Raw genomic sequence first — 27,588 nt, forward strand, 5'->3', positions numbered from 1 at the left:
GGTGCTGCCGCTCCGGGGAGGCAGCAGAGGAAGAGCAGGGCTGATGCAAGGCGGAGGCAGAGCCGAACCCCTTCACATTTCCATTTTCTGGCCTTTTGAGGCTTTCTTAATTTGTCTATTTCTGTTCCTCGCCCACCTCCGCGCGGAGTGTGACGAGAGCCTGCGCTGGAGAGGCAGGGCTTGAAGGGAGAGCGCTGCCTGCTAGGGAGCCTCATGGAAAAACAGCCTCTGGAGCAATAAACAGCTCTGGTGCTGAGGGCTGTGAGGGACGGCTCCATCTGGGCTGCTGAGTCACGAAACCTGCTCCAGTGAGACACCAGCCACAGGGCTTGGGGCTGGGGGAGCTTCCTATTAGGGATTTAGCGCTATTTCGGTCCAGAACGTGCGACAACACCACCAGAAAGTGAGCAAAAAGGAGCCGGGGTGGGAACGCTTCACTCCAGCGGCTGGGGAGTTAAAGTGGAGGCTGCTGCCCTCCTCCTCCTCCCCTGCCAGCCCTGCCCCAGCCCTGCCATGGGGGTGGGAGCAGAGCCTTCCACCTTAGGTGGTTTCCAAACGAAGCCAAAGAATCCCATTTGCCGTGTGGATCCCCCTGGCCCATCCTGCCACCAGGAAGGGACCACCTTTGCCCCCAGCACAGCGCCCATAGGAGCCAGGATTCCCAAGCCACACTCCATCCTTTTCCCTGCTCCTGGCACAGCAAGGAGAGAGCAGTGGCTGCCGCTTGGGAATGTCCTGAGCCCACAGAGACCTGGCTCCCATGGGCACCCGCCTCGTCCCCACAGGGACTCTGGAACATCCCAAGGGAGCCCACCTTGTCCCCACACACACTGGCAGGGGACATGACATGTCCCCCACCGCACCCAGCATGGATGTGGCCACATCCCCACACACTATCATGTCCTCACTGCGAGCTCCTCACGGCCCCACAGGCACCCCGCCATGTTCCTTTAGTGACTCTACCACATTCTCCTCCCCACAGAGCCCCGTCCATGTCCCTAACCCCACAGTGACCCTCACACACTGCCATATCCCCTCGGGGACCCCACCACATTCCCATGTCCACAGGGACCCTCATGTCCCCACAGGGACTCCTCACGCAGCACCATGTCCCCACACTGACACCGCCATGCCCATGGGCCTCCTTCATGGCCCCACAGGGACCCCCCCCAACACCATATCCCCTTCAGGGACCCTCATGGCCCCTCATTGACATGCTGACACACCGCCATATCCCCTCCGAGACCCCCATTCGTCCCCACAGGGACCCCCCACGTCCCCATGTCCACAGGGCCCCTCACTGACACACCGCCATATTCCCTCAGAGACCCCGCCATGTCCCCATGTCCACAGGGCCCCTCACGTCCCCTCACTGACACCGCCATGCCCATGGGTCTCCTTCATGTCCCCACAGGGACCCCCTCCACCTCCATATCCCCTCATGGCCCCTCACTGACACACTGACACACCGCCATATCCCCTTCAGAGACCTCCATTTGTCCTCACAGGGACCCCCCCCACCTCCATGTCAACAGTGCCCCTCACTGACACACTGCCATACCCATGGGCCTCCTTCATGTCCCCACACGGACCCTCACACTGCCATATCCCCTCACGGACCCCACCATGTCCCCAGTGCCCCTCACTGACTCACTGCCATACCCATGGGGCCTCCATCGCGTCCCCACAGGACCCCCCCCCTCAGGGACCACGGGAACCCCGGCGGGGCCGCGGCGCCTTTAAGGCTGGGCCGGGCGCCAGCTGCCTCCGCCCCGGGGCCGCGCCGGGCGGGCCGGGCCCCGCCGTAGCCTGGAAACCGCGGCTCGGCGGGCGGAGGGCGGGGGGCGGCCCCGGCAGCGCCGCGGTCAGGTGGCAGCTCCGGAGACCGAGCCCGGCCGCGCCGGATAAAAGTGCTGCGCGGCCGCCGCCCGGCACGGAACCGCCGCGGAGCCATGGTGAGGGGGCCGAGGGGAGGGGGGTACCGGGGGTACCGGGGATGGTGGGGAGGTTACCGGTTTGTCGCCTTTCGCCGCCGATCGGGTGTTATTTACAGCTCGCCCTGGGCTCCCTGCCTTCAGTCCCCATGGACACCACCGGCCTCCCCTTCGCCTCGGGTCTGAGACGTTGGGCCCCCTCTTTAACCGTCCCATTGGGATGCGAGGAGATCCCCCCACCCCGCCGCCATCAGAGCGCGGTACCGGGGCTTGGAGCCCCGCTGGGGCACTGGGGCTGGATGGAGACCCAATGGCTTGGGAGCCGGCTGTGCCCAGTGCCAGGCTGGGATGGTCCCGGTGCCCAGGGATGGTGCCGGGATGCTGTGGAGCACCGAGGCAGCAATGCCAAGAGGTGCCCCCAAACCCCAGGAACCTGCTTGAGGATGGTTAAAGCCGGGCCGGTGGTGGGGACTCGCTCCCGATCGTTAACCGAGCGCAGGGGTCGGGGATGCAGGAGCATCACCCATACCCCCCCCCCCCCCCCCCCCCGCGGGGGGCAGCGCTTCCCATCGGGATGGGAGCCCATGGGGTGCCCTGGGCACCTCGGTGCTGGCGAACCCCATCGCGTGCCTGCGGCTCGCCGGCCTCCAAAGCAAACCGGTTGCGTGTGCGGGGCCTTGACTCAGCCCCGGAGTCCGGCAGGAATCAATGAGTGGCGTTTGGCCGCAGGGAGATGGGGAAGGGTTGTAACCTGTTCGACGGGGCAGCCCATGAGTCTGTGTGTGCCGGAGCTCCCAGCGGTGACGGACGGCCTAATATCGGGTTGCGGGGTCAGGTTATCCCTAAATGCCATCACCACAGGAATGGTGGCTGGGTTAGCACTGACAAAACACTGTTTTCCCTTATGGCACCTGGGATCAGCTGTCCCTGCTCAGGCAGGGAGTGTCCTGCAGGGCCTCTCCATCCCTGTTCCTGGAGGTGAGGATGGGATCTGTAACACTCCAACTATCCAGACTATGGATAACAGGAGTCCCCAGTTTGGGGAGCTCACACCATTCCCGGCCATGGCTTGGCTAAGGCAGGAGGGGAGCACTAATGCAGCAGGTTCCAGTCGGTTCACGCCTACAAGGTGTGAGCCTGCAGCTCTGCCTGTCCTTTCTGCCACCAAGGGCCCTGGACAGGGCAGGCACATCCCATCCTTCCTGCGGGAACAAAGGAGAAATCCCATGGATTTCATCCAAGCCCTTGCTGTGCTCTGCTGGGTCTGCTCCAGGCTCTGGTGCTGCTCCCTCGTTGGTCAGGGTAATACTGGAATTTGCATGGCTTACTTCAATACCTGATCCCAGCTGGAATCTCGGAGCTGGAAAGGCAGAGGGCTCATGCTGCTCTGCTGCTAGAAACGTACGGGGTGGAAGGGGGGACCCTGCCTAAACCATCAGGCACCGCAGGAGGGAGGGAAGAAATGCAGGAGCCTGCATGGAAAGTCTCAAGCGGATCTCTGCTTTGAGTCGGTACCAGCTTTATCCCAGGGAACCGGCCACGGGGCACAGTGGGGTGCCCAGGCAGAAGTTGGGAATGAGAAGGGAAAAGGCACCTGGGAAAGGCAGCAGGTACCAGGAGCAGCTTCACTCCCGCTCCCCAGTAGAGCCAGGGAGTTCCCTGCTACCACTGCAGGACCTTCCTTATGGGATGGTTTTCCCTGGAATGCCTCAAATCGGGTACAGGAGCTTCTCTCAGTGCCTTTCCAGGTACACAACCCTCACCATACACACACACTGACTGCTGGCTCAGGAAACAGCCCACTGAGCAACCATAGTGCTCGGGAATGCAAACAGCCAGCAGATAAGGCTCTGCCGTTGGGAACTAGCTGAGGAATCCCTCCCCAGCAGCTCCAGCTCCCCAGGTAGGAAGCTTTAACCTGGAAGGCAAATGCACTGCCTGCTGTCCTTGAGCAGCACAGGGCTGGGGGAGGCTGCCCCAGGACCAGCCCTGCAGCTCGTGGCTGGTCTCACACAGCTGCTCCCCCACTTAAACCTACAGAGGGAGAACATAATGGTAGGAATAGTTATAGATAGTGAGAATATAGTACCAACGAGGCAGGTTTTAGTTTCCCAGCAGGAAGCTCAACAAGTGCCGCCGCTCATTCCTGCCCTGTGCTCTATTGGGGTTCCTGGGCTGAGGAGACTTAATATTCCCCTTCATCCCCATCCCACCTGCAGCACGGAGGGTCCTTTCCCACTGGGAGGCTGGGCAGCAGCTCATGGAATGCCAGCAGCAGGAATCCCAGCTGCTGGCACAGGGAGTATTTGTTGCCACACAGAAACTTGATTTCTAATGGATGAAAATCAGCCTCTCTTCCTGTTAGCCAAAGCAACCCCATGGATGTGCTCAGAGGTGACCTCATTCCTTACGACCAGTCCATTCCCCTCCTGCTTTCCTGCTGCCCTTCCAGCTCTTGATTCCTGCTTTGACTGCCCTGTGATGAGCTACACCTGGAATCCACAGGGGATTCCTCCAGCAGGAGCTATGTCACAGTCAGGTTTACTGGAGACCCCTCCTGGGAAGTGGGGCTGCATTTGGAACACAGAATCATGGAATAGTTTGGGCTGGAGGGGACCTTAAAGCTCACCCAGTTCCAACCCTGCCAGGGGCAGGGACACCTTCCACTGGAGCAGCTGCTCCAAGCCCCTGTGTCACACATGGGCATAGGGAGCAGAGGATGGAGCAGAGGAGCTTTTCTAACGCACCTGCAACCCAGATGCCGTCAGCTGGTACCCAGATGAGCTGTAGCTCTCGGCACAGCCCGTTTCCACTCCAGGTTTGAAGCCAGCCCTTGGTGTCCAGCTGAGCACAGAACCGATGCTGCACACAACTGTAGCATCCTGTTCATGCCTCCTCAAGGCTTGGGTCTGCTTCGTAAAGGGTGTTTCAGAGGTTTTAAGTAGGATACAGATGGCTGCATTACAGACTTGTGCTGGGAGCCCTGTGCTCCCCCTGCTCCCCCCAAGCACACTGGAGCCAGCAGCTCCCATAGAACAGGCATGGAGCCAGCAGCTCCCATAGAACAGGCACTGCTTTAACAAGAAAGATGTTTGTTTCTCCTGCATAAAACCCTGTTGCAGAGGGAAGCTTGTCCCCGGCTGTATCACACACAGGATACAACACGCATCGCATACAAGGACCAACGTGCTCTGGATTATTCCTGTCTCCCACACGGCAGCTGGGAGCAATCCCTATGGCAGCAGCTTTGCCGGCAGGACCCAGCTGTGCAGCAGAGGGGAAGCACCTCTGCCTGCTCCCGATCCCAATCTCAATCCCACTCCACAGCGGTGAGGAAGAGGCGGCTGCGTGGCAGGGAGCAGGGCACGTGTGGTGTGCCCGTGGGCAGGCTCTGCTGGAGCTGCCTCCCCTGCATATGGGAGAGCCGAGGAGCATCCTCAGATGGATCCTTCCAAAAACCTCACCACCCTTGTTTCCAGCTCCTTTGGTGCTGGGAGAATAGGAAAGCAGGAGCCAGGCTTTGGCTGGCAGAGCAGGGAGGGACCCAGAGCACTGCTAGACGTTTAGGAGCTCAGCCCAACATGTGTTTTACAAGTTCCAGCTATAACGTGTGCCCCGATGGTCTGTGAACGCTTGCAATGCTACCCATGCGGTTTACAATCGCTTGTTAACCCCTCGTAGTTTCCTCAGTGCATTAAGCCGGTCACAGACCAAGGCTCCGTGGGGTAACGTGCCTGCAGCAGGAGCTGCAAGAGCAAGGACACTGCTCCTGTGTGCAGGGGGGTTACAAGGTCCTGCTGTTCCCCAAGCCTGGTGCCCATGGGAGGGAGATGGGCTGTGATGCTGCTGTCACCCCTCCAAAGGCAGCATCACAGCAGGCTGGGACAGGCTGATAGGGAATCATCAGCCCTGAGAGCTGGCTCAGGTCATGGGAGCAGCCCGAATTCCAGCTGTGTGGAGGAGGCAGAGCTGCACCTTGGAACAAGGCTGTGCTCATGGAGTAAATGTGTTTGATCTGGGGCTGTTGAGCAAGGGTAAGTCCAGGACCTGTGCTTCAAACCTGTGTGAAGTTACCGGTGTGTGGCTGCAAGCACAGGGCCCTGCTGGGTGCTGCATGGGCAGCCAGGCCTGCTCCCACCTGTGGGTACCCAGGTTATTACCTGCATTTAACACCCAACAGCTTCCACCCTGGGCTCGCCTGGGAGGATAACGGAGGCTGTGAGCAGGAATCAATGAGGGCTCAGCCCAGGCATCCTCCATCAGCCTCAGTCTGCTCCCTCCTGCTTCCCAGTTCAAATCCAAACCACTCATCCCTCATATGCTGATGGTTCTGAGCCATGCTCCCAAGAGGAGGCTGTGACAGCTTTGGGAGCACATCCACAACAGCCAAAGGCAGGAAGCAAAGACCCAGCACAGCAAAATGAATGGGAAGAGGAGCACAAGAACCAGCAGTTCCCAAACATCCTCCCCTCGGCTCTGCCAGGTGATAAGGGTGGATAAGGATGTAAGTGATACCCAGGATAAGCAGGCAGCCATTGGCCTCAGGCCCACCCTGAGCTCCCCTGGACTCAGCACAAGCAGGCCCTGACCCTGAGCATGGCTGTGGTTTGTGCTCTCTGCTGAGATCTGTCCTGTGCTGCTCTCCACAACAGTTTGTGAGCAGCAAATGGCTTCAGCCTGGCCAGGAGAGCCCTGAGCTCAGCACCTGCAGGACTGACTCCTCACTGCAGCGTTAGGGAGCGTTTGTCACCTCTGAAATGAGTAACTTCTCTGCGGGGAAGGGGGAGAGGGTTTGCTCCAGCACGGACCAGTTCACACCTGCAGCCCACAGACCTGCTCCGAGCCCCATGTGATGCTCTGGGAACACAACAACACCTCTGCAGCACAGCCAGCGCTGGACCAGCCGACCCCCCCCAGCCATGGGGGCACACAGCTCCAATGGTCCGGGGGCAGAAGGGCCTGAGGATGCTCTCCCCTCTGCCAGGTACAGCCACAGAATCCAACACAAGCTGCAAGTCTGACTCAGGTCCCTCAGAACTAAGCCACAGCCTCTGCTCACAAGCCAGAGCCCATAGAAAAGGGGAAATCCCCCCAAACCATCCCAAAGCACCAGAGGAACCATCCACAGCACCAGAAGGAGCAAGCAGAAGCTCAGACTTGCCAGCTCATTGTCTAGAGACCAACAAACAAGGCTCTCCCCTCCTGCCCCAGAGATCACAGTGTGTTTAACTAACGTCTGCCTCTTTGCCTCTGTCTTTTAAGCTTTCAGAGGTGCTTTCAAGCCTTTCACAGGAGGTCCTGGACCCGGGAATGCTTTCCTGTGGGAATTTCAGCCCTTGTCAGCAGGATGCATTCCAGGGAACAAAAGCAAGGGAACCAAACTCCAGTTAAGCAAGACCTGGAAGAACAGAGCCACAAGCATTGCCAGCAGCAACCCCTTTGAGGCACTGGAGACCACTGGCTCCACAAGCCATGCCAGCAGCATCCCAGTAATGCTTTTGAGCCACTCTGATGCCAGGAAATCCAGCCCAGGTGGGATACAAACCAGGATTACACACTACCAGCCTCTCATGGGAGCAACCACCACATTGCCCCATCTCCCTATGGGCCTGACCACAGATGAACCACGCAAAGCACAATGCAGAGATACAGCAGGAACCCACAGTGCCCCATAGGAGCCAGCCTTACCTGAGCCCTGGAGAGCCGCTGGCTGCAGGATGAGGTCCCAGTCATGGAGGGTGCTGGCCAGGAGCTGTGTGGAGAGGATCTGGAGGCTTTGAAGAGCAGAGCCTGCTCCAGGCTGTAATTACCCACTTGGTTCCCCACCCCTCATTATCCAGATGGGAGCCAGGCAGCAGCCACCAATCTGCTGGGAGGGAGGAGGCTGCCCTGCTCCCAGCCCCTGCCAACAGGGACCCCCTGCACCCAGCAGCGTGGTCCCTGTGCATGGGGGAGACCAGGGCAGAGCCTAGGGAGGGATTTGCTGAGTGCTGCAAGATGAACGATCCCATTAACTGGAATCAGCTCTGCAAATGACGATGGGAGCAGCAGCACCTGGTTGCTACCAGCCCAACACCAGCCACTCTTTACCCCAGGCCTGCATCCTCCAGGAATTAAAGCCTTTGCAGGAGCCCACCACCACATCCATCCCTTTGGGATGGAGCCGCTCAGAAACTCGAGCCAAGGAGATGTGGGGTTTGTGTCACACGAGACGGTGCCAAGTGGCTGTATCAGAGGGTGTGTTGGGAAAGGCAAAGGGAGTTTGATGGGAGCAGGACAGGATTCAGGCGGCCTCTGTCCTGGGGCCAGGCAGGAGGCTTGGGAGAAGGGGCAGCTACAGGGGCAGATGGAGACTCGCACCCACAAGCCTGCTGGAAGTCCTGATCGGCATCAGCCTCTGCTCATGGCACATGAGGCTCCTTCCCATTTCCAGCCCGGTTCGTGTGGGCACTGTGGCTCTGTCACCTGCCTCAGACAGCCGATGGCATCCCAGGCAGCTCCTGCTGTGGGACACGGGCAGGGATGCGGGGCTGCCCCTCTCCAGAGCATCTTTCCCCCTGCATCTGCTCCTGCTGGGCAGCAGCAGCCTCATCTCTTGCTTATATAAGGATCTCTGCTCCAGAACATTAACTCTTTCTGTTCTGGTTCCTGCTGCCCAGTGTCAGACCCTTGGAGCCTTGGGAACTGGTGTGTGACTGTGACACAGGACCATGGGCCCCAGATCCATCCCATTCCCCTTCTGCTGCTGGCAGGAAGCAGAGGTGGGCAGATGGACACCTCCCTGGCATGCTCTGCTCTTCCCAGCAGAGCAGTGTGTCCCATAGGAAGCTGCTCATCACTGACCGTGTGATGCTGTCCCGGGGGTGCTCAGTGCACCCCAGTTTGCTGAGCGAGCCCAGCCTGTCACATGCAAATGCCTGGATCAGTTGGTGCCTGCAAACAGGAACCACTTTATGGAAAGCAGCTGAAGCCCTTCCCAAACTGCCCCGAGGAGTGCCCTGGGTGCCTGTGGGGAGTGGCTGCAGCCCCATGGATATAGGGCAGGTGAGTCCTGGGATGCTCTGCCCTGCACCAGAGGCCCTTGGCTGTGAGCAGGATGATGAGCTCCAGCAGTCACCCTCTGCTCACTCTTCGCAGCCATCCTCAAGGGAGGTGAGCCATTAAAATCCCCATTTGGAGAGTAAATTAATTACTTAAACTATTGTGTTTGAGCCATTACTTCTGTGCCAGCTCAGACTCCTCTGAGTGACTTCAGTGCTGCTCCCAGTTCTTGGACAAGCACCCAGACTGGGGGTTAACCATACCTCAGCAGAGGGGCTGCCTGGGATCGAGTCTGGGTCCAGCACAGATCCCAATAAACCCCATGAACTCTCTTCTCTCCTCAGCTCAGCGTTGGACGTGTTCTGTGAGCCATCCACCCTTCAGCAGCCCATCACATCCGTGAGCCCGTTGGTGATCTGGAGCAGGACACTTCCTTACCACGGGTAAGTGCCCAAATCCTTCGTGTTACCGGTAACAGCTCCTTGATTCCCCCTGCTCAAAGGACTTTATTCCTTTGGGAGCACGTGCCTTTCCCTGCTGCTCCAGCTGGCTGCTGCACTGGGGTGTCTGCAGGGGAAGCTGAGCGCTCCCCCCTGCACCAACACTCTTCTTGTCAGGGCAGGAACTCCAAGTGCAGCAGCAGCACTTCAGGCCCATGGTTCAGGGGCTGCTCAAGTAGGTGCCAGCAGGGATAAGGCACAGAGGAGCCCGTGTTATGCTCAGTAAGTTACCGTACCACAAAGCCATGCCAAAAATCCCCTGGCAGCTTTACAAGCTGCTGCTGAGACCTGCCGCTGCTTCCTGGAACACGGGATGCAGGCAGGGCTGTGCTGTCGTGTTAGGGCTGCAGGAGAGGGCTCTCAGCCCTCTGGGGACCCTTTGACCCATAGTTAATGGTTGGAGGGACAAAGTGGTCCCCAGGTCCCCTCCATGTGGTGCCCAGTGATGCTTTGTTGGGCTCAGATGTACCTGGGCAGAGCAGGGACTCCCCAGCATGCAGTGGCTGGAGCCTTCCCATGGCCCATCTCTGGCTGGAGAACACAGAGCTAAAAGGGACTGGGAATACTATTGCTCATCCCCTTCTCCAAGAAGTCCTAAAGGAACAGGGGAAACGAAGTGGGGCTCCTTCCTGGGTGCCCCAGCCAGGGATGCATGGCTCACGCAGGCAAGCCCAAGCCTCTGCAGAGCGAGGCTGTCTCCAAAGCATTACTCAGTCATTAGAGCAGAGGGAAGGAGCCTCCCGTGTCCCAGCCTGTGCTTCGGGTTTACTCGCAGCTCCTGACATAACCAGGTCACTCTTTCCACACTTCCCGGCCCAGCCGAGAGCCACTGACGGATGCGGATGGACGTGAGTCACGGCCCTTCCACCCAGCAGCTCTCTGCTGCCTGTGTACTTTGGTGGGGCCAATCCTGCACCTCAAAAAGGAGCAGGGTGGCACTGGGAGAGGGCAGGGTTGTCTGAGCTGCTGGCATCCGCAGCAGCTTCTCACCATCCCTTTGGCCTGGGGCCAGTTGTGCAGTTGCTGCTTTTGAGCATGGAGCAGGCAGAGGTAATCTTCCACAGGTACCTGCCTAAGCCCTTGACGAGTAATTGGAGCTAATTAGGCTGGAAGAGGTTTTGGTGAGGATCTGTCCAGGCAGTGCCCGGGGGCCCCTTGGTAATAAGCTGGGTGCAAACCAGAACCACTTTGTCCCACAGAGCTCTGCCCAGGCCCCAGCAGGGTGAGCTGGGTTTCCCTTTCCATGCCCAGACCCGGTCTCATCCATCAGCTCATGTGGCCTTGCTTGTGTTTTGCAGTGACTCTTGCTGTCCTTGCACCACCAAGCCAGACAATCCTTCCCCTTGGCTGAAGATCCCGTTGGATCCCTTCCCATAATGGAAGCGTGAGTGCCAAGCTCCTCCATGACCTCCAGAAGCCACAACTCCTTACCGAGAACTCTGATGGCTCCACGAATGCTTTCTGAAGGTGCCCTGGGGGGCATTGCCCAAATCACCCCCTCGCTGTACCTGAGCCGGGGCAGCGTCGCTTCCAACCGGCACCTGCTCCTCTCACGGGGAATCACCTGCATCATCAATGCCACCATCGAGATCCCCAGCTTCAACTGGCCCCAGTTTGAATACGTGAAAGTGCCTTTGGCTGACATGCCCAACGCTCCCATCTCCCTCTACTTCGACAGCGTCGCCGACAAGATCAACAGCGTGGCGCGGAAGCACGGTGCCACCTTAGTCCATTGTGCTGCCGGCGTGAGCAGGTCGGCCACCCTCTGCATCGCCTACCTGATGAAGTACCACAAGGTGTCCCTCTTTGAGGCCTACAACTGGGTCAAGTCCAGACGCCCTGTTATACGCCCCAACGTGGGCTTCTGGAGGCAACTGATAGACTACGAGAGGAAGCTCTTTGGGAAGACGACGGTTAAAATGGTACAGACACCCTATGGCATCATCCCAGACGTTTATGAGAGAGAGAGGAGACCCCTGATGCCTTACTGGGGGATTTAATGGGACTGCAGATGGGGAGCACAACAGAAGGGACGCGCTGTTCTGAGTCAACCAGACTGGGGACATTCCCTTCTCCTTCTACAGCCAACTTGGGTTCTTTACCATACAGCAGAACCTCAACTCATTCTCACCTCACTAACCTGCAAGGCCAACGATCCCCTTCAAAGCATTTCTCTCTACAGGGATTCCCCCACCTGCATTTCTCTGATTTAGAATGAGGTCTCCTTATGAGTTTATTCCTTCCATAAAGCCTCCCTTCTTTTTTTAGTCAGTTTATGGGTATCCTAGGAGGAAAGGCCAGAAAGGCATTTGGCAGAGTTGATGAACAAAGTGTGCTTTATGATGCGGTAGCCTGGGTATTTCGTTTATAGCTTATTTGCTTCCTTGCAGATCCCTATAGAGGCTTGGGAGCAGCACTAGCACGGGAGGAGCAAGGTCCTGCTCTGGGGTGATGGGATGTTCCAAGAGGGAGGCAGGCGTTGTGGTGCTAGTGCTGGTGTTTTCTTTACCACCCATAGTGACTCTCAGTATGTAGTGTTTGAGATCTTTAGTTAGCTCTTAATCTGTATTAAAAGTAAAAATAAAACCAAAAAGCCAATGAAAGCATAAAAAGAGCGAGGTCAGTCCTTGTCAGACACAAAACTCCAACGATCCAGATCAAATAGAACCTGATCCCTTTTCACTCCTTCCATGCCAGGGCAATAGTCTTGGGATACACTACTGAAAACTGGTGTTCTTTGTTGGGTGGGAAGTAAGCAGAGATCTGGTCCAAACATGGCTCAAGACAGAGCAAGAGGTTGACCCTGCCCGCACTGGACAGCCAGAGAGATGGTCAGGGGACTCTGTGTGCATGGCCACCTTCCGAAGGGACTGGGCCGTGTCATCCAACATCAGCCTGCCAGGAAACTGGAATTAGGCAAATCCTCTTGATTACTGAGCCCTAAGCACGGTCGTGACCTGCCTTAGCCCATTTCTACATCACCGTGTCCTCAAGGTTATGCTGCATTCTAGAGCTGCTCTGCGCAGAATGGCGACCTGCTCACCCTCCTGGGCAAGGATGGCTTCATGGAGAAGGCTTTGCCTTGTTCTGTGTGCGAGGAGAATGATTCCAACCCCAATGTGGGAGAAGCCTCCCCACGGCAGAGCCGCTGCCCCCCGGATGGTTTCATTGAAGCACTGACATGGGGAGAGCAAGGCAAGCCCGTTCGTCGCCGAGACGCTCGTGTCCTCTGTTGCATCTCTGAAGGAGGAAAAGCAGATTGCTGGATGCTGAGGTAGCTGATCTAAATGAGATTCTATACTTGTAAAACAACAAAAATCAATAAAGATTAAAGAAGAACATGTGTTGGTTTCCTCTTCAGAACCGCGCTGATGCACCGCAAGTAACAGCGAGAACATGGTGTAACACTGAGCTTTAAACAAACCTGAACCTCAGTCTTGAGGAAGATGCTGTGCTCTGTGCCCATCCCTTGGCTGATTACTTTACAGCCATGTGGGTGTCCTGCAATCCCTGCTCCTCATCACAAACCCCAGGCCATTCATTTGGCTGTATCAAAGGTTTTAGTTTTATCTCATTTAGCCCCGGCTGAAGCTGAGGTTTTAAGGAGCAGCAGATGTGGTTAAAGGGTTGTTCCACACTGAACAATCATGGACTCTGTGATCTTCATGGTCTTTTCCAAGATAAAAGTCTGGAACAGAGTGAATTGGGTGCAGAGGCTTTGACCAGAGGTTTCAAGTACAGAGCAGAGTGTTCCCAGTGAGGGTGGCTGTGCAGGTTCACAGCTTCACATTGAGCCACTTACCCAGGGGGTTTGTGCTCCCAGCTACTGTGGGCATGGAAGTCATGAGGCTGGTCACAGCTTTAACACTGCATTAATGACAATCCTGCACGTGGAGACACCACTGTGAAAGGAGTTAGTGCAAACTCAACCCTGCAAGGGCTCCAGAGCCAAAAAGTCTTAGCTATTCCCCCCATTCCCCTTCCATATCCTTCTCTCAGCCATTATCCAGGATGCTCTTAGACAAAACTGCACATAACCCCCCCAGATACTTCCAACAGCAGTTTTCCCACCAGTATCAACACATCCGTTAGCATCACGAGTGGGAAGCACAGCCCCACACTGGCACATGGAAGTTTCCTCCTGCTTTTGCAGTGGAGCAAGCACGAGTTTTTAGCCCACTGGAATAAAAGGGGGTTTTGCCATCAGCTGCATGCAGTTCAGGTTTCATGCTCGTGTCCTGGTTTCAGTGACAGACATGGGAGACCATCCATTTACAAACCACGTTCTGCTCATCTCTCTATTTTTACCTATGGGTTACACCAGGGAAATGGGCAGTGAGAAAAGGAACTAGAGGGAAAAAACAAGGCTGATCATGAGGCTGGAGCCTGACCTTTCAAAGGGGAAAGACACACAAAAACTGGGGTCTGCTTGCAAAACCAAACTTCCCCTACAAAAGGACTGTGTCTGATTGAACACTATTGTCTATATAAGAACTGGGAGGGTGAAATTCTCTGCTTTGTATTATTACATAGATTATATACCCAGGATAAAGCCCTTGTGCCCAGGGAAGGGGAAGAGCCTAATGATCAGCCAGGAAAGCATCAAGAGCAAGACTTTTAAACAAAAGGGAAAGTTAAACCTATAAAACCAATGTAATTGCCTAATAAAGCACATCAGGAAATGAAGAATCCACCTGAAATATCCATTAGGGATTCTATTAGGGAGCAGCACTGTGGTATTAATACTTGTGGCTGTTTCTTTGCAGAAGTCCCTCGTGTGTTCATTCAACAAAGGATGTTTTAGACGAGTGTTTTCCTTGTCACAGGAATGTTTCTCCCTGCCCAGGTATTGCCATGGAGGAGCTTCCCCCCACGGAGATGACACCTTTGGCATCAACAAGCAGCAAACCCAACGCTTTGCCTAGCTGTATCCTGGAACAAGCCACTTCACAGGTTGGTCAGATAGGGAACAGGCTCTTTATTGAATCCAAGGTTTGAATCATGACACAGGATTCCAAACCCATCGCAGGAATCAAGGGAGTTCACAATGTATTAAAGTCCATCACGTTCTTCTCATAGGCTTTAAAACACCAGCAGTGACTCCAGCACTGCACAAACCAAAACTGCTCCAACTGCTGATCACAAAAGCACTTCTACGAGAGAACCAAGGCTCACTCCCAGGGCAGGATGAAGATCACAAAGCAAAGAGAAGTTTTCTGACCCCTTCTCCTCATAAAATCATGACATTTATATTTTAATGTCGATTCCACACAGAGCAAAGATCTTTCTGAGAGAAGCAGTTTGTACAATAGCAGCTTTTATTGCAAAGGCAGGTTTTGTTTCCAGTTTGATTCACCTGATACGAGCTAACCAGGAATTGGAGCATTCCTTGGCTTCTCATGAGCTGCTTCCCATCCTTGGGTTGAACTTCACTATCACTTCATAACTCCAATGTCAAGGAAGGAGCTGCTCAAACCAAGCCAGGTGAAGAGGAGCTGCTGCCAGAGAGGAAGCACCAAGCATAGAATGGAACGATTCCCACTCCACAAAGAACCTCAGCAAGGTTGGGGAGATGCTCAACCACGATGTGGGAATGGATGGCAGGGAATGGGCTGGGGATGCTCTGCTGGCTCCCCAGCTCCCCCAGGGAAAAACTGCAGTGCACAGGTAAGCATGGATGCATTGGGAATACAACTGGATAAAGCAATATATACATTAAGCAGCCAAGCAAATAATCCCTTAGAATTCCAAATATACACAAATAGATAAAAAAATCACTTCCCATAGGTAATCCCAGGGCAGCCTCAGAGAACAAATACATTAAAAACAAGGAAGAAAATCCAGTTTCCTAGTGAAGAACATGCAGGAGCAGGAGTTAGAGTCATGAAATTCAAGACAACAGAAGAGAAAGGCAGTGTGCCCATCAGCCTCTATGCAAAGCAAGGGGGGGACATGGTCTGAGATGAAGTGCTGTAGAAAATACTGTAACCTTGGATACAGATTGCAAGGACACTGGGCTTTGGCTGGCAATGCAGTAGCTGGGAAGATGCTGAATGCAACAGTGAGTCACTGTAATGACTAGGAGATGGGAGATGATCCTCCTTGCGCAATGCCTTTATCAAGGGTATCAACATGCAAACCATTTGGGATATTCCCATGACGTAAAGGGGTGCAGCTCCAAGCACTTTCTGCTTGCCACAAGCACCATAGCACCGCCTGTGCCTTCCCTTAGCAGTGGTGCCATACTCCCCTTAGCTCTGCTGCAATTACAATGGTACACGTCCATGCCTTGGGTTTATGTCCCACAGACAGGCTGGATGCACCTGAGAAGGGAACTCGCCTGCTTAACAAGTGCAAGGACCACATCACTGAAAAATGCTTTCATGTCAGTGCAGCCGGTGCTGCAGTTGCTTTAAGTTTCACATTGTGGCTTCTTTTATTTGTGGCATTCCCTTTCAATGAGGAAAACCGAGAACCCCATCTAGCTCAGTGCGCAGGAGCGGCGCTGGAAACCCACGCTAACAATAACCTCCCTTTCCCAATATAGCATTTCATAAGCAGCAGCCTTGCGTCAGCCCAGCCGCTCCAAACCACTTGAGAAGTCCCCTTGCTAGCAGCAAACAGAGGCGTTTGCTTCCAGCCAGGCAACGCTGAAGTGCTCCTGGAATTCAGGATGGGAAAGGAAGAGCTGGCTCCCTGTGCCATGCGGAGCCCTGGCAGCAGTGGGAACACTCGCACTGGTACAGCAGCCCCTGACTGCGATGGGAACCCATGTCTGTGCTCAGAAAGCTGTGGTGCTGCCTAATGAACACTGCTAATGAGTGGCACGCAGAGCAGGCAGGGAGTGACTGCCCCTTCGCAGTAATTCCTGGGCAACAGAAGGCAGGAGCCACCATCATGCGAGGGGAAAGCCGGCTCTGGCTGAGAGTGAGCTTGTGGCTGGAGGCACAAGAGGCTGAGTTCATGAAGGAGCTGATCTCAGGCAGCAAGATGATGTGTTTTAATTCGTGTAAATAAGGGGCCAGACACTCTCGGAGCCAAGATGCTTCCATTTGGTGTAACTCACAGCTGAGGATAACTATGGCTTTTTTTTAATACGGAGCATTGTTTTTCCTCATTGGAATTTCTATTCCAGCAAATAACCAACCAGTGTCAGCTACTTATAACAGAGGCAAGGCTTGGAAAAGCTGTTGGTATCTTTAGAGAGAAGGGAGATTCCTGTAGAGAGCTGAGAAACTTAAATCAAAGAATTAAGAAGCAAGTTGTACTGGTGGATGCAGACCCCACTGCACACTGAGGAAGACGCTGGTGTGCTAAGGCTCTTACACTAATGCCATGAAGCTCCCGCTGGGTTGACAATTCTGTTACTAGCACTAGAGCTGATTGCACTCTCATCTGCACACTGCATCTGAAGAGAGAACTGGGTATTTTAGATGCATGTGTAACATTTTAGACTGTTCCACTGACCTCCTTCTGTTCATACAGGTGTACCTACCGTAAGCAACAGCAACACCCTGCTTCAAACCCCAGCCTGCGTCAGCCCACCAGTGCCTTGCAGGGTTAAATTACACCCACCTGCAGCAGGAGCTCAGGGCCATCCTGTGCTGCCAGCTCTGAGTCAGAGAAACACGTTACTACAGAGAGCACAAGTTACACACAGGCATCCCATCAAGAAAGGCGTATGAAGGTGTGACAGAGGTAACACATATATATACACACAGGAGCAGACACACTGCTGGCAATGGAGTCCAGTTTTCAATAGTGATGCAGCCACAGAACTACCAAAGGATCAGGTGGAACATAAACCAAGGAAGGAGACTGTATTTACAACAGAGTAGCAAAGACAAGGTCTAAAATCCAGCTGCCTGCACTAAAGAATCCAGGTATTATAGCGGAAATGTCAACAGTTCCTTCAAGTCCTTATCCCCCAGCACTAACCAGTTACACACACGAATACAGTATAATTTACAGTACAGATCAGTGGAAGTATAAATATACAGTGGCTCTGCAGCCTGATTCCTTCTAAGTCAATAATTCATTTTGCCTTGAGAGTTACTGTGACTCGTAATATTGGAGCAGCAAACAGAGAAAACCATCATGGTCCATACCCCGAAAGAAAATATGTGTTTGCAAAGCTGTCCTTCAAGTATGTAAGTGGTCACTTCTGTGCAAATCAGTCCAGTTTTTCTTGGAAGCTGGGTATTGGCCTCTCTCAGGTTTATGCACTTGGTTAGCAGACTGCACTGCACATAAAGACTAACCTGCTTCCATCAGAAAGACTGAAATGCTGCCACACTGGTTATTTCTAAACCCCTGCCCCTTTCGAGTGGAATTCTTCATGAGCAATTTGTATGTGATGGTGGCTTTAACCTGTTAGGTACAAAACTCCAATCTTAGCCACTAACCTCACACCCCAGGCCTTTCCACTTACCCTATCACACCATTTACCCCATCACACCATTTACCCCAAATGTCGTGCATTATCAGACCTGAAATTCCATCTTCAGTGCAACTGCTTTCAGAGCAGGTCTGGCAAAATGAGACCTGGAGGTTTGGGCTCCACACAGTTGATCCAGAAGTTTGCACAGCTTGCATGGTACTGGTGCCCTCCATACGCCAGCTTGAAGTTATCTGTCTCTGAATTGAAGGCCTAAAATAACAAGAAGTGGAACAAGTGTGATGGTCTCATCCATTCCAGGGTCTGGAAACTCGAGTGGAGAATGGCTGTTGCCCAGATATCACCCCAGACTGGCACAGTGTGCTGGGACCCTCTCACTCTGAACACCCAGCATTCTACTTTAGTCTGCAAAGGGTTTACAAGTGGACAAAGCTCCATCCATCACAGCTGATGCCCACTTTGCCTCTTACACTCTGGTAAGGAGGCATCTGATCAGCACCCTGCTGCCTGATCTGAGGCCTGGCGACTAACTCACCTTGTTTCATCCATCCTTTAGTTTTGCTACAGATCCACAAAGGATATAAACTTATTCTGCCAGCCAGTGGGTACCTCCTGCATTTATTTCACCAGCTCCAATCTGGCTGTGATTTAGGCAGGTGCCATTCTTGATACTGGAGTTATTTCAGGTTGAATCTGATCTACTTTCTTTTGTTAATTGGAGCTGCTTTACAATAGGAGCTTCTGAACAGTGTGTGAAGCCGTGAACAAGCTTAAAACATCTCAATGTTTGTTGCTAGGAGATACTTTCCAACGCTTCACAGCCACCTATTTAAAAACCCCCATTCTACCCTTGGTCCCCACACCCTGGATTTCCTACAGAGATTGCTAAAAATGCCACTGCCTACTCCATATAGCCAGAAGTCAGTATTTGTAGCACAAAACCCCTACAGTTCCCCCTCTCCTGCAACAGACACACAGGCAGCTACAAACTCAAACTCACTGCAGTGCGTTTCCTACCACACAACAGAAGAGGCACAAAACCAGGAAGCTATTCACAAGATACAAGCATGCAGACAAGACAAAGGGGAGGCTCTAGAGCATGTTAGTTGATCAGATCAAGTGTTACGGTCACAAAAGATGACTAGGAGAAAAGGATTAATGATTGATACAATCGCGGATGACAGCTGAAAGCCAGTTCAGCCTCCCACACTCAACTAAGAATGAGTCTATAGAGAATATGGTTTTACAGGTTCATACTTTTCTAGGAAGCTCTTCCACAGGTTTCTCTTCTTTCTGCAATAATGTTGAAACCAAAAAGTCAGCAAGACTGCCCGGGTATGTTACTGGGTTGGCATTACTCTGTACACATCCTGGGATTCCCTCCCAGCTCTGCTAAGTGCAACAATCCCCTTCTGGTGAGCCTCAGAGATGCATTTCATAAAGAAAAGTCATTAAAAGAGTTGTATTTTTAATACATAGATATATACACACACGCTTTTTAAGTCTTAGTATCCCAGTTTCCCCCTTCTATGAACAATTTAACCTTTTATCCACATCCATGGATATCCGTTTTATCCACATCACCCAAAGCCCAGTGAACACAGGACTATTCGAGTCCCATCTATAGGTCAGATGTTGCCTTTTCCACTTTTCAACTTCCATGAAAATGTTTTAGATACACCCAAGGCCTAAATGAAAGTCCAAGCTGTCGATTAAAGCTGAGTCTAATAGTGAAGGCTGCTCCACTTACCTTACTTCTTGAATCCACGTTTAGGAGGCACACTCCACAGGCAAGATCCTGGGCATTTTTAATCCCTGGGCGCAGCATACAAGAAGAGAAATCCAGTGAGTTTTCATCTGGCTGAAGAAAGGAGACAACAAAACTAGGTTTATACCTATATATATAATTAAGACAATAAAATTCATTACTTAAAGTAACTGAAAGCGTTTCAGACATCATGATCAAACTTCTCAATCTGCTTGCTCCCAAGAGCCATGGCAGGGATGACCTAACACATTCCTGCACAAACCCTGCGTGGTTTCATTGAAGTCATTGGTGTGTGTTTGCAATCCTGCCCTGCCATCTCCACCAGCCTTCATTTATAATGCTCGAGCAAGTGAAGAAAGGGTTAGACTACAAAGGAAAGAGTTCTGAAGTTCCACATTCCCACATCAAAAGGGGAAGAAACTTCTAAGCAGAGAGCCCAGGCGGTGGCTGCTCCATTTCAACTCGGTGTATTAAGAACTGGACGGAGATAAACAGTGGTATGCAACAGCTATTTGTGCAGCTGCAAGGGAAGCAGGCATGGGCCAGCACAGCCTGCACTGCTCACATTTGAAGTGGTGTCTGTGCTGGTGTTTATTGTCCTGGATTCTCCCTCATTGCCTGAGTGAAAAGGGGCAGTTGTTATTCTCCCCCAAGGTTATTTCTGCATCTAGAATATGGCACAGAAGTACAAAGTATTAAGGTTAAGCAAACCAGAGAAGAATTAAGGTCACTGGCAATACACAAGCTCAGGTTAAAGAGAGGTAAAGGATGGGAGAACAACCCTGCAAATAATTAATACATGAATATAGCCCCTTTCCCACCTGCATTTCAGCCACAAGATAAATGATAGTTTAAAGCTTTGCATAAGGATGGTATAAAAGTGTTGAAGATTTGCTTTCAGATTGTAGTGCAGTGACTGGAGATACAAGAAGCTTAAACAAATGGTGTGCTCCTAGGACACGTGTGCTCTTAATCCACATTCCTGCTATGCTGGTCATGCTCCCCCACAGAAGGGCTGGAGAATAATTGGAATCCTGCAGAAAACACCCTTTAATCCTTAAGTAAATCAATCAAATTAATAAAGGCACTCTAAAATTTGTTTACCAGATGCATGAGTGAAGCAAATGAGAAGGTCAGCCTCTAATTTGCACTGGAAAACCACAAGGCTCTGCAGAAAATTCCCTCGTAACAAAAGCCTTTAAAAGATAAAATTAACCTTTCCCAGCACATGCCTCTGAGCTAAAACACTCCTGGTTCATTGGCACTTCTGCATCACTTGGGATCTGTGATGGGAACACGAGGTGTGGGTTCTACAGCTTCCAGTGACCCAATGGAGGAGAGGAACAAAAAGGGGTGATGTGAGAACTGCAGGAGTGAGGAGTCCCTGCCTAGTAAATAACTCCAGGAGCACTGTGTGTGTAAGAGAAGTCCTTGCTCACAGCTCCTACCATGCTTACAGTTTAGCCAGCCTCCTACCAGCCATGAGCTGCTGCAGCTTGGAGAACACGTGGCCAAGCTTTGGACTTCAAGGTAATCCCTGTGATCTTCCAAGGAAAAGCACTTCAAGAGCTAAATTCTAATCCACTTGCTTAAACCAGGAGAGGATCCCGATAGCTTTTTAGACTGTTCCTGTCAACAGCACCAGAGTTCAAAGGGATGAATCCCCATCTATCAACTTCACCTGGCAAGCAGTAATGTATGGAAAGTGTAACACAGGACAGCACCAAAAATACCTGTTTGCCACTGCTGTTTGTACTGGAGAGGGCTAAAGTGTGTGAAAGGTGGGTAAAAAGGGATTGAGCATCTACAGTACCTGTTCTGCAGGGAATCACAGTGAGCTGAAGATGGGACTTTCAAGCAGAAACCAAGGACTCTGGGTTTTGCTTATAAATGAGGGTTTACTGGGAAGCCAAAACCTTTAGTGGCCATAGTTGTATTGCAAGAAGGAAGCCACAAATGAACATGGTCACTGAAAACATACCCATGGTAATGATCTGCTTATTGATGCTTGGTGTGATGTACTGATATGAAGAGTTAAAGATTCCTTAGGTATATACTGAGTTAAAGGGATCCATTATGCAAGATGGCATCAAGCACCTACCAATACATGATTCCCTAAACCCAGGAGTTTTACCATGGATAAATAAAGCCATTTTGCTCATTGTATTTCCTGCAACATACGTACACAAAGAAGTGCAAAGCATTTAGTGGCAAAGTGATTTTATTGCCCTCTGATGGCATTTATTCTGTACCTTGCCCCAGTGTGTCCTCTCTCCCAGTCTCTTTGCAGACCCTTCCCATGGACTGCTGCCTCCCTAAGGGCCACCTCTTAGAGAGCCCCATGTAACCCTTGCCCAGTTATGCAGAAAGCTCTCAAGCTCCTACCAGACTGTCTCAGAGCAAGTGAGCTCTTTCTGGCAGCTCTATTCAGAGGAGGGGAAGGAATTCAGTCTGTAGCATGAACCAAAACAAACTTGGGCATTTCCAGAAGCAGAGAGAAAGGAAAGAGTTCAAAAGAACAGTTTAGCTATCCCTGGGCCGCTACACAGCGTGCTCCTGGGTTGCAAGCACTCAAACTCATTGCAGGGATGTTCCAAAGCCAAAATATGCCCCACATTATTCTGGCTTCCTAAATGAACTTCAGTTTTACTGAATTTCCCTTACTGGAGAGGTCCACAGACACATAGAATATCACTGACATCATGAAGACACTAAGAAAACTCTTATTTATGTACAAACACGGTGTTTTCTTACAGGGAGCTCTAAATTGGATTTCACAAATTACCATTTTGCAAGGGGAAAACACAAACTGTAACGTTAGGGCACCCCATGAAGTCACTTTATGTGTAATTGTAGCATTTGTTTTAGTAAAGCCATCCCTTATTTTGGGTCTTACCGTTAAAGCAGCAAGTGACATGAAGCTTATCAGGTTGTTCCACACTTTATCAATATCCTTCAGCAGCTGCTGGAGTTTCTCACTACAGACCGCAGTTGCTTTGATACCCAGCTCAACTCTCTTTGTTACTCTATAGACTTCCACAACCCCTGTTGACACAAAACACAGCGGAGGATTGCAGAGAACTCACTGCCAGGACAGGTTCCTGGAATTTTTAACTCAGGAATAGCACAGAACAGGCACAGAACACAAGAGGTGGTCATGGACGGGTATTTCAAAGGAGTATTACATTTATTGAGCAGAGGAGTTGGTCCTTATTTAGGGGCAGGCAAAGATTAAGCTAAAAAATAATAGTCTCTTGGAAAGAGTGAGTATATATTGCTGTTTTCCAGAGGAGAGCTTTCGGTGTAAGAGACATGGTACATTAAAACATACCTAGCAAATATTCCATGCCTTGGGCAGACTGGATGACTTCAGTGCAAACCGATGAACTACTGATTCCATTTAAGGTATCATTTGCTTTCTTGATGACCTGGTGGAAATGAGTTTCATAAGATGAGGGTGTTATCCACCTTAAAACAATCATTACCAACAAGATTGTCCCCAACAGAAGCTGTTAGGCAAAAAAGGAGGCAAATTAAATAAACGATTGCCATACTCCATCATGTTTTTATATATTCAAGCTGTAACTATAAGAAGATCAAGGGGAGAATATAACATTTCAAACCTTAATGTATTCCCCCAAATCTTTTCATTACTGAAATAACAGTTTGAAGAGCTGCATGCACTGCTGTATGGTTTAATAGCAGCGTTCACAGCTTTGGCTGATACACAAATGCACGGAAGGTCTGGCTGTGGAATACCTGACACCCATCACCAGAAAATGAATGGCCTCAAGCCCATTTCTCAAGCCGTGCTGATGAGCCAGATGCTGGTATCAGTGCCCTGAACAAGGCACCCCAACACAGGACCACCACAGTAACCAGTTAACTTGTAATTGTAGGCAAAAGCCAAACTAATCACAGCTGACAGGGAGATTAGGAGAGGATCTTTAAGTGAGGGGTTATGCTTCTGCTGCGTGACAGCTTTGGGTTTAAAAGCTGTAATCTACTTGGGCTGATTCCCACCCTTTCTATGCCTGTATGGTCTTAAACACTGCGTGAGGTGGTACCTACAGGAAGGAGGGAGGGTTGTGGAGGAGGCTGTGCACTCACCTGCAGGGCACTCTCCAAGCATCTTTGCCATTCATATGCGTACCTCTCACTTTCCTGTTTGAAAGAATAGGACAGTCTGAATCTTGTTCCTACATTTCCCTTTCCCCTATCACAACAGACCTACAGTGGGCAGGTACTTTAAGAGACTATTTGCAGAGCAGCTATGTAAACTTCTCACAGACCTATTCCTGGTTTTTCCCCCCATTCCTTAAATATTCACTTTGTATCTGAACTCTAAAATTTGGTTTCTGGGAGTTATAACCAGTTTCAAAAGGAAGGACATAGCTGAACGGGGAAGAGGTTTGCATTGTGCATACCTACTCCCAACACACTCGTTACAGATCTGCTATTCTAGAAATGGGGATTGGCAGAATCTAACCTGAGCTCTTTTACCACCTAGTCTCAAGATGAGCAAGAGAAATAACTACCACACAGCCAAAAAAGTTAAGCCATTTCCCAAAGCCAATGGTCTCAATGCCAAAACTGGGATTAGCTGCAAGTTGTAACTAACTTCCAGTTGCAGGCTTAGACTACAAGGTCAAGTGATTCTGAGTTTCAGGCAACAGCACTTCTCCCACTTCATAAGATTTAAAAGACAGGAGAGAAGCAGCCTCCTTTATGAGGAGATTCCAATCAAAACATCCAATCTAAGATGCTGTCTTAGAATCATACCCCAAGTTCAAATAGCCAAAGTCCCAAAGAGCTGGATACAGAACACCCTTGCTACCACACTGATGAAGTCACTGCCAATTTGCTTGTATCCCAGAGAACTCCTTACCTCAACTTCCCCAGTCAAGTCTTTGTATTTGTCCCTGATGACAGGCAAAGCAGGCTTCTCACTTAGAGTATTCGAACGATCTCTGAATGGCTGCTCCAAGACTGGTAAAGGTGAAGAGCGACTTATCTCTCTGTCTCCTAGGCTTAAGCTCCTTTTATGAGACCCTAAAAAGTGAGGTTATAAACAAGTTATTCCTTTACTCATAAAGGCACAGGCTATTTAAAATTAATAAAGCCCCAGCTCCTCAACTCTTTGGGTTTTTGGCACAATATTTTCTATCTAGAAAGAAGATGTCCAAATGCCATAGGAATCAAAGAGAGATTCAGCTCATTTCCAGTGGTCTTTGGAACAATCCCCATCAACTAACTGGTGATTTGGTTAGAAAACCCAGTCTTCGATGAGCACATGCATCATGAGCATCCTCCACCCTGAGCACACTTACCTTGAACAGACAGGTCAAAAGTGGCCAGTTCACTCTTGATCATCTCCTCGCTGGATTTCACCTTGCCTTGGGAAGTGGCCACCAAGAAGTCAAACTTGCTGATTTTGGGCTTCTCACTCTGGAATTCTCCAAAGTCATCTGTGGATTCTCTCCGCAGTGCTGAGGAGACAGCACCACCAAGGAGATCTGCCTCTTGATCAGCTGCTGCATCCTGTGCTTCCGATGGAGGTCTTGCGAAATCACCGAAGTCTCCGATGTCGTCCTCACTTGGAGCACTGGATACAGGGTCTTTAAAGCTTGCAAAGGCTGCAAAGGGAACATCCTGCAAAGCATCCTCACTAGGAAAGGTTGTCACTTTGGAAACTGTTGTCATGGTAATGTTCTCTGAACTGCCAAACAAGGTCTCCTTCTTCTGAAGGACAGAAGTAGCCGCAGAGGATCCACTTCCTGAGGACTGGACAAAGGAGGAGAGCTTCTTGCCCTGATGAATGTCTTCTTTGTCAGACCACTCATAGCTTGCCAGGCTGCTGACTGCAGACCCGCTGTTATAGCTTCCAAACGGGGCACATTTTAAGTCATCTATATCTGAGAAAAACAAACCCTTGCAATTAGAAGCTGAAGTTCAAACGCTACATCTCTCTACGCTGTATGAAAACCCAACAGCAACTTGCTGAGGGTCTTAAAGACCTGCAAGAACACACACAGTGAATTGTTGTTTCAGTGAGGCTTAAACGAGAGTTTGCACAAAAATAACTAGACAAATAGCTAAACCTTTGGTGTAAAAACCCCTCCATTTAATAAACGTAAGCCTTGACCTTTGAATGCTGTCTTATATTTTAAGCTGAAAGTCACCATCCCACTACAGGCAGGGAAGAAGCACTAATAAAATAACCAGACAGTACAGCCTGCACACATCACTGGTTCCGTTCTCTGATGCTGGCTGCACAATCTATGCTCTAAATTCAACCCTTAGTAACTCAAACATCTGAACGTGTTAGTTCATCTCATCAAACCCAACCACACAGAAGACTGGGCTAACTTCCCATCCCCTCCAATAGAGTATTAATACACTTGAGTTGTATCAAAGCATGAATACAAAATTAATCCATAAGGAATGTGCTGCAAGGACTTTTAAACCCCAGAAATGCTGTTTCAGCTTCTCCCAGTTACATGGCCAACTTACAGGTTCCAGCAATGGCAGGAAGATTGCAGACCATGGTTTAGCTTTCACAAACTACTTAGTAAATATAGAGCAAATCCAATCATTTTGCAGGAAGCTCCCAACGTTCATACTCACCTGGCAATTATATGGGCCGAGAGGTTCTTCTCACTGTCATGAGCAGGTGTGAGATATAGCCTGGTTACATTAGAGCCAACAAAGGAGCCTGCACAGGGACCGGGGTCCGCTACTCATTCACTGCTCTCTCATGTTTAAGCTTGACTGATCCATAGCGAAGGCACAGGGAGCCAGGGGCTGGGTAGCTCTCATTAAAGCAGCAAAAAACCCCAACAAACCAACCTCTCCTCTACCACATTTGGCATTTCTTGTCCAGCATTACCAACTGTCAGCTTGCATCAGACATTCAGCCACGGCTCAGCGCCTGCGGCCAAACAGGCTTGAGGTTAAGCAAACCTAAACCAGAAATACACTGCCTTTGCATTGTTTTAGCTGAGGCTCTTCGGGTAGACATCACAGTCTGAACTGGCACATGGCAGCAGCAGCTCGGGCTGAACACAGCCAGGGTGGGAAGAAGCTGATTTACCAGCCTTCAGTCAATCTGGCCACCCCAGCCTGAGGATTAAGCCACTTTGTTAAGCATTTCTGCCTTCATTTATTCCTTTTGCTGGAGATGGGGAGCACACTGTGCTTAGGCTGCTTTCCACATACAGAGCTAATTATAGATTAGCTAAATATAATAAATATATATATATAAAATATAATATATAGATTAGCTAAAACATACAACATAATGATGAAGTTTTGTGGCTACAGCAATAAAGGCCCTTTGCAACGGGCCAGCAAGGCACGGTGCAGCGCCTATCTGATGTTCCTAAGGGATAGTGTTCCTGGCACTGCTGCATTGCCCATGACAGCACATCAACAGCAAACCCTCACACCCCACATGTAGGCAGCAAGGTCTCAAATGTGAGTATTACATACACACAGCAAGCAGCTTCCAGAAGCATAAACAAGGGGGGAGATGAAATCACCTGCTTGTGGCAACAGTGAAGAGAAAGAAGGCTCCGAGGTGAAAAGGAAGGGATGACTTGGAAGGGATCAGTAATTTATCACAAGAAACCACACCTCGTGCTCTCAAACATGAGTTTGGTTGAAGAAGTTAAATGAAAGCTTTGCTAGCACTGAAGGCAGTGCCAGGATAACCTCCACTATGTTAGCCAGCTGCAATTAATCCTTGTGAGCACCAGTGTACGAGGCAGCCTCTCTTCATCTCCCAGTTTGTGTTGACTCCAAACCCAGCAAAGATTTAAGCATCACGGTTGCTTCAGTGCTCAAAGGGAAATGCAAAGAGAGAGCGATAGTCCTACTGCAAGGATCTGCACATTCACATCCTATTCCTTTGATAACAGGGAAGAGATTGAGCTGAAAACCCATCCT

General features: G+C 51.0%; 2 protein-coding genes across 5 annotated transcripts in view; one reads left to right on the forward strand and one right to left on the reverse strand.

Annotated features, from left to right (window-relative positions):
* Window positions 1-1,798: 1,798 nt before the first annotated feature.
* DUSP14 (dual specificity phosphatase 14) lies at window positions 1,799-12,816 on the forward strand. The gene is made up of 3 exons (XM_034068688.1): window positions 1,799-1,955; window positions 9,320-9,418; window positions 10,774-12,816. Exon 3 carries the CDS (start codon window positions 10,879-10,881, stop codon window positions 11,473-11,475), a length of 597 nt encoding a protein of 198 aa, XP_033924579.1. The 5' UTR covers window positions 1,799-1,955; window positions 9,320-9,418; window positions 10,774-10,878; the 3' UTR covers window positions 11,476-12,816.
* A 1,959-nt stretch (window positions 12,817-14,775) lies between these two features.
* Window positions 14,776-27,588, reverse strand: part of SYNRG (synergin gamma) — a 38,433-nt gene continuing 25,620 nt past the window's right edge. For 3 of the 4 annotated variants that reach the window (XM_034068784.1, XM_034068783.1, XM_034068781.1), the window contains 8 exons: window positions 24,972-25,556; window positions 24,530-24,693; window positions 23,752-23,805; window positions 22,973-23,069; window positions 22,538-22,686; window positions 19,624-19,734; window positions 19,131-19,166; window positions 14,776-18,125 (listed from right to left, as the gene is read on the reverse strand). In XM_034068784.1, coding sequence (XP_033924675.1) covers window positions 17,994-18,125; window positions 19,131-19,166; window positions 19,624-19,734; window positions 22,538-22,686; window positions 22,973-23,069; window positions 23,752-23,805; window positions 24,530-24,693; window positions 24,972-25,556 — 1,328 coding nt within the window. In that variant the 3' untranslated portion in view covers window positions 14,776-17,993. The remainder of the gene's footprint in view (window positions 18,126-19,130; window positions 19,167-19,623; window positions 19,735-22,537; window positions 22,687-22,972; window positions 23,070-23,751; window positions 23,806-24,529; window positions 24,694-24,971; window positions 25,557-27,588) is intronic. The other variant, XM_034068782.1, reaches the window with a different exon arrangement.

The sequence above is a fragment of the Melopsittacus undulatus genome, chromosome 13 (genome assembly GCF_012275295.1).
Source record: "Melopsittacus undulatus isolate bMelUnd1 chromosome 13, bMelUnd1.mat.Z, whole genome shotgun sequence".
In the NCBI taxonomy this organism is placed as follows: domain Eukaryota; kingdom Metazoa; phylum Chordata; class Aves; order Psittaciformes; family Psittaculidae; genus Melopsittacus; species Melopsittacus undulatus.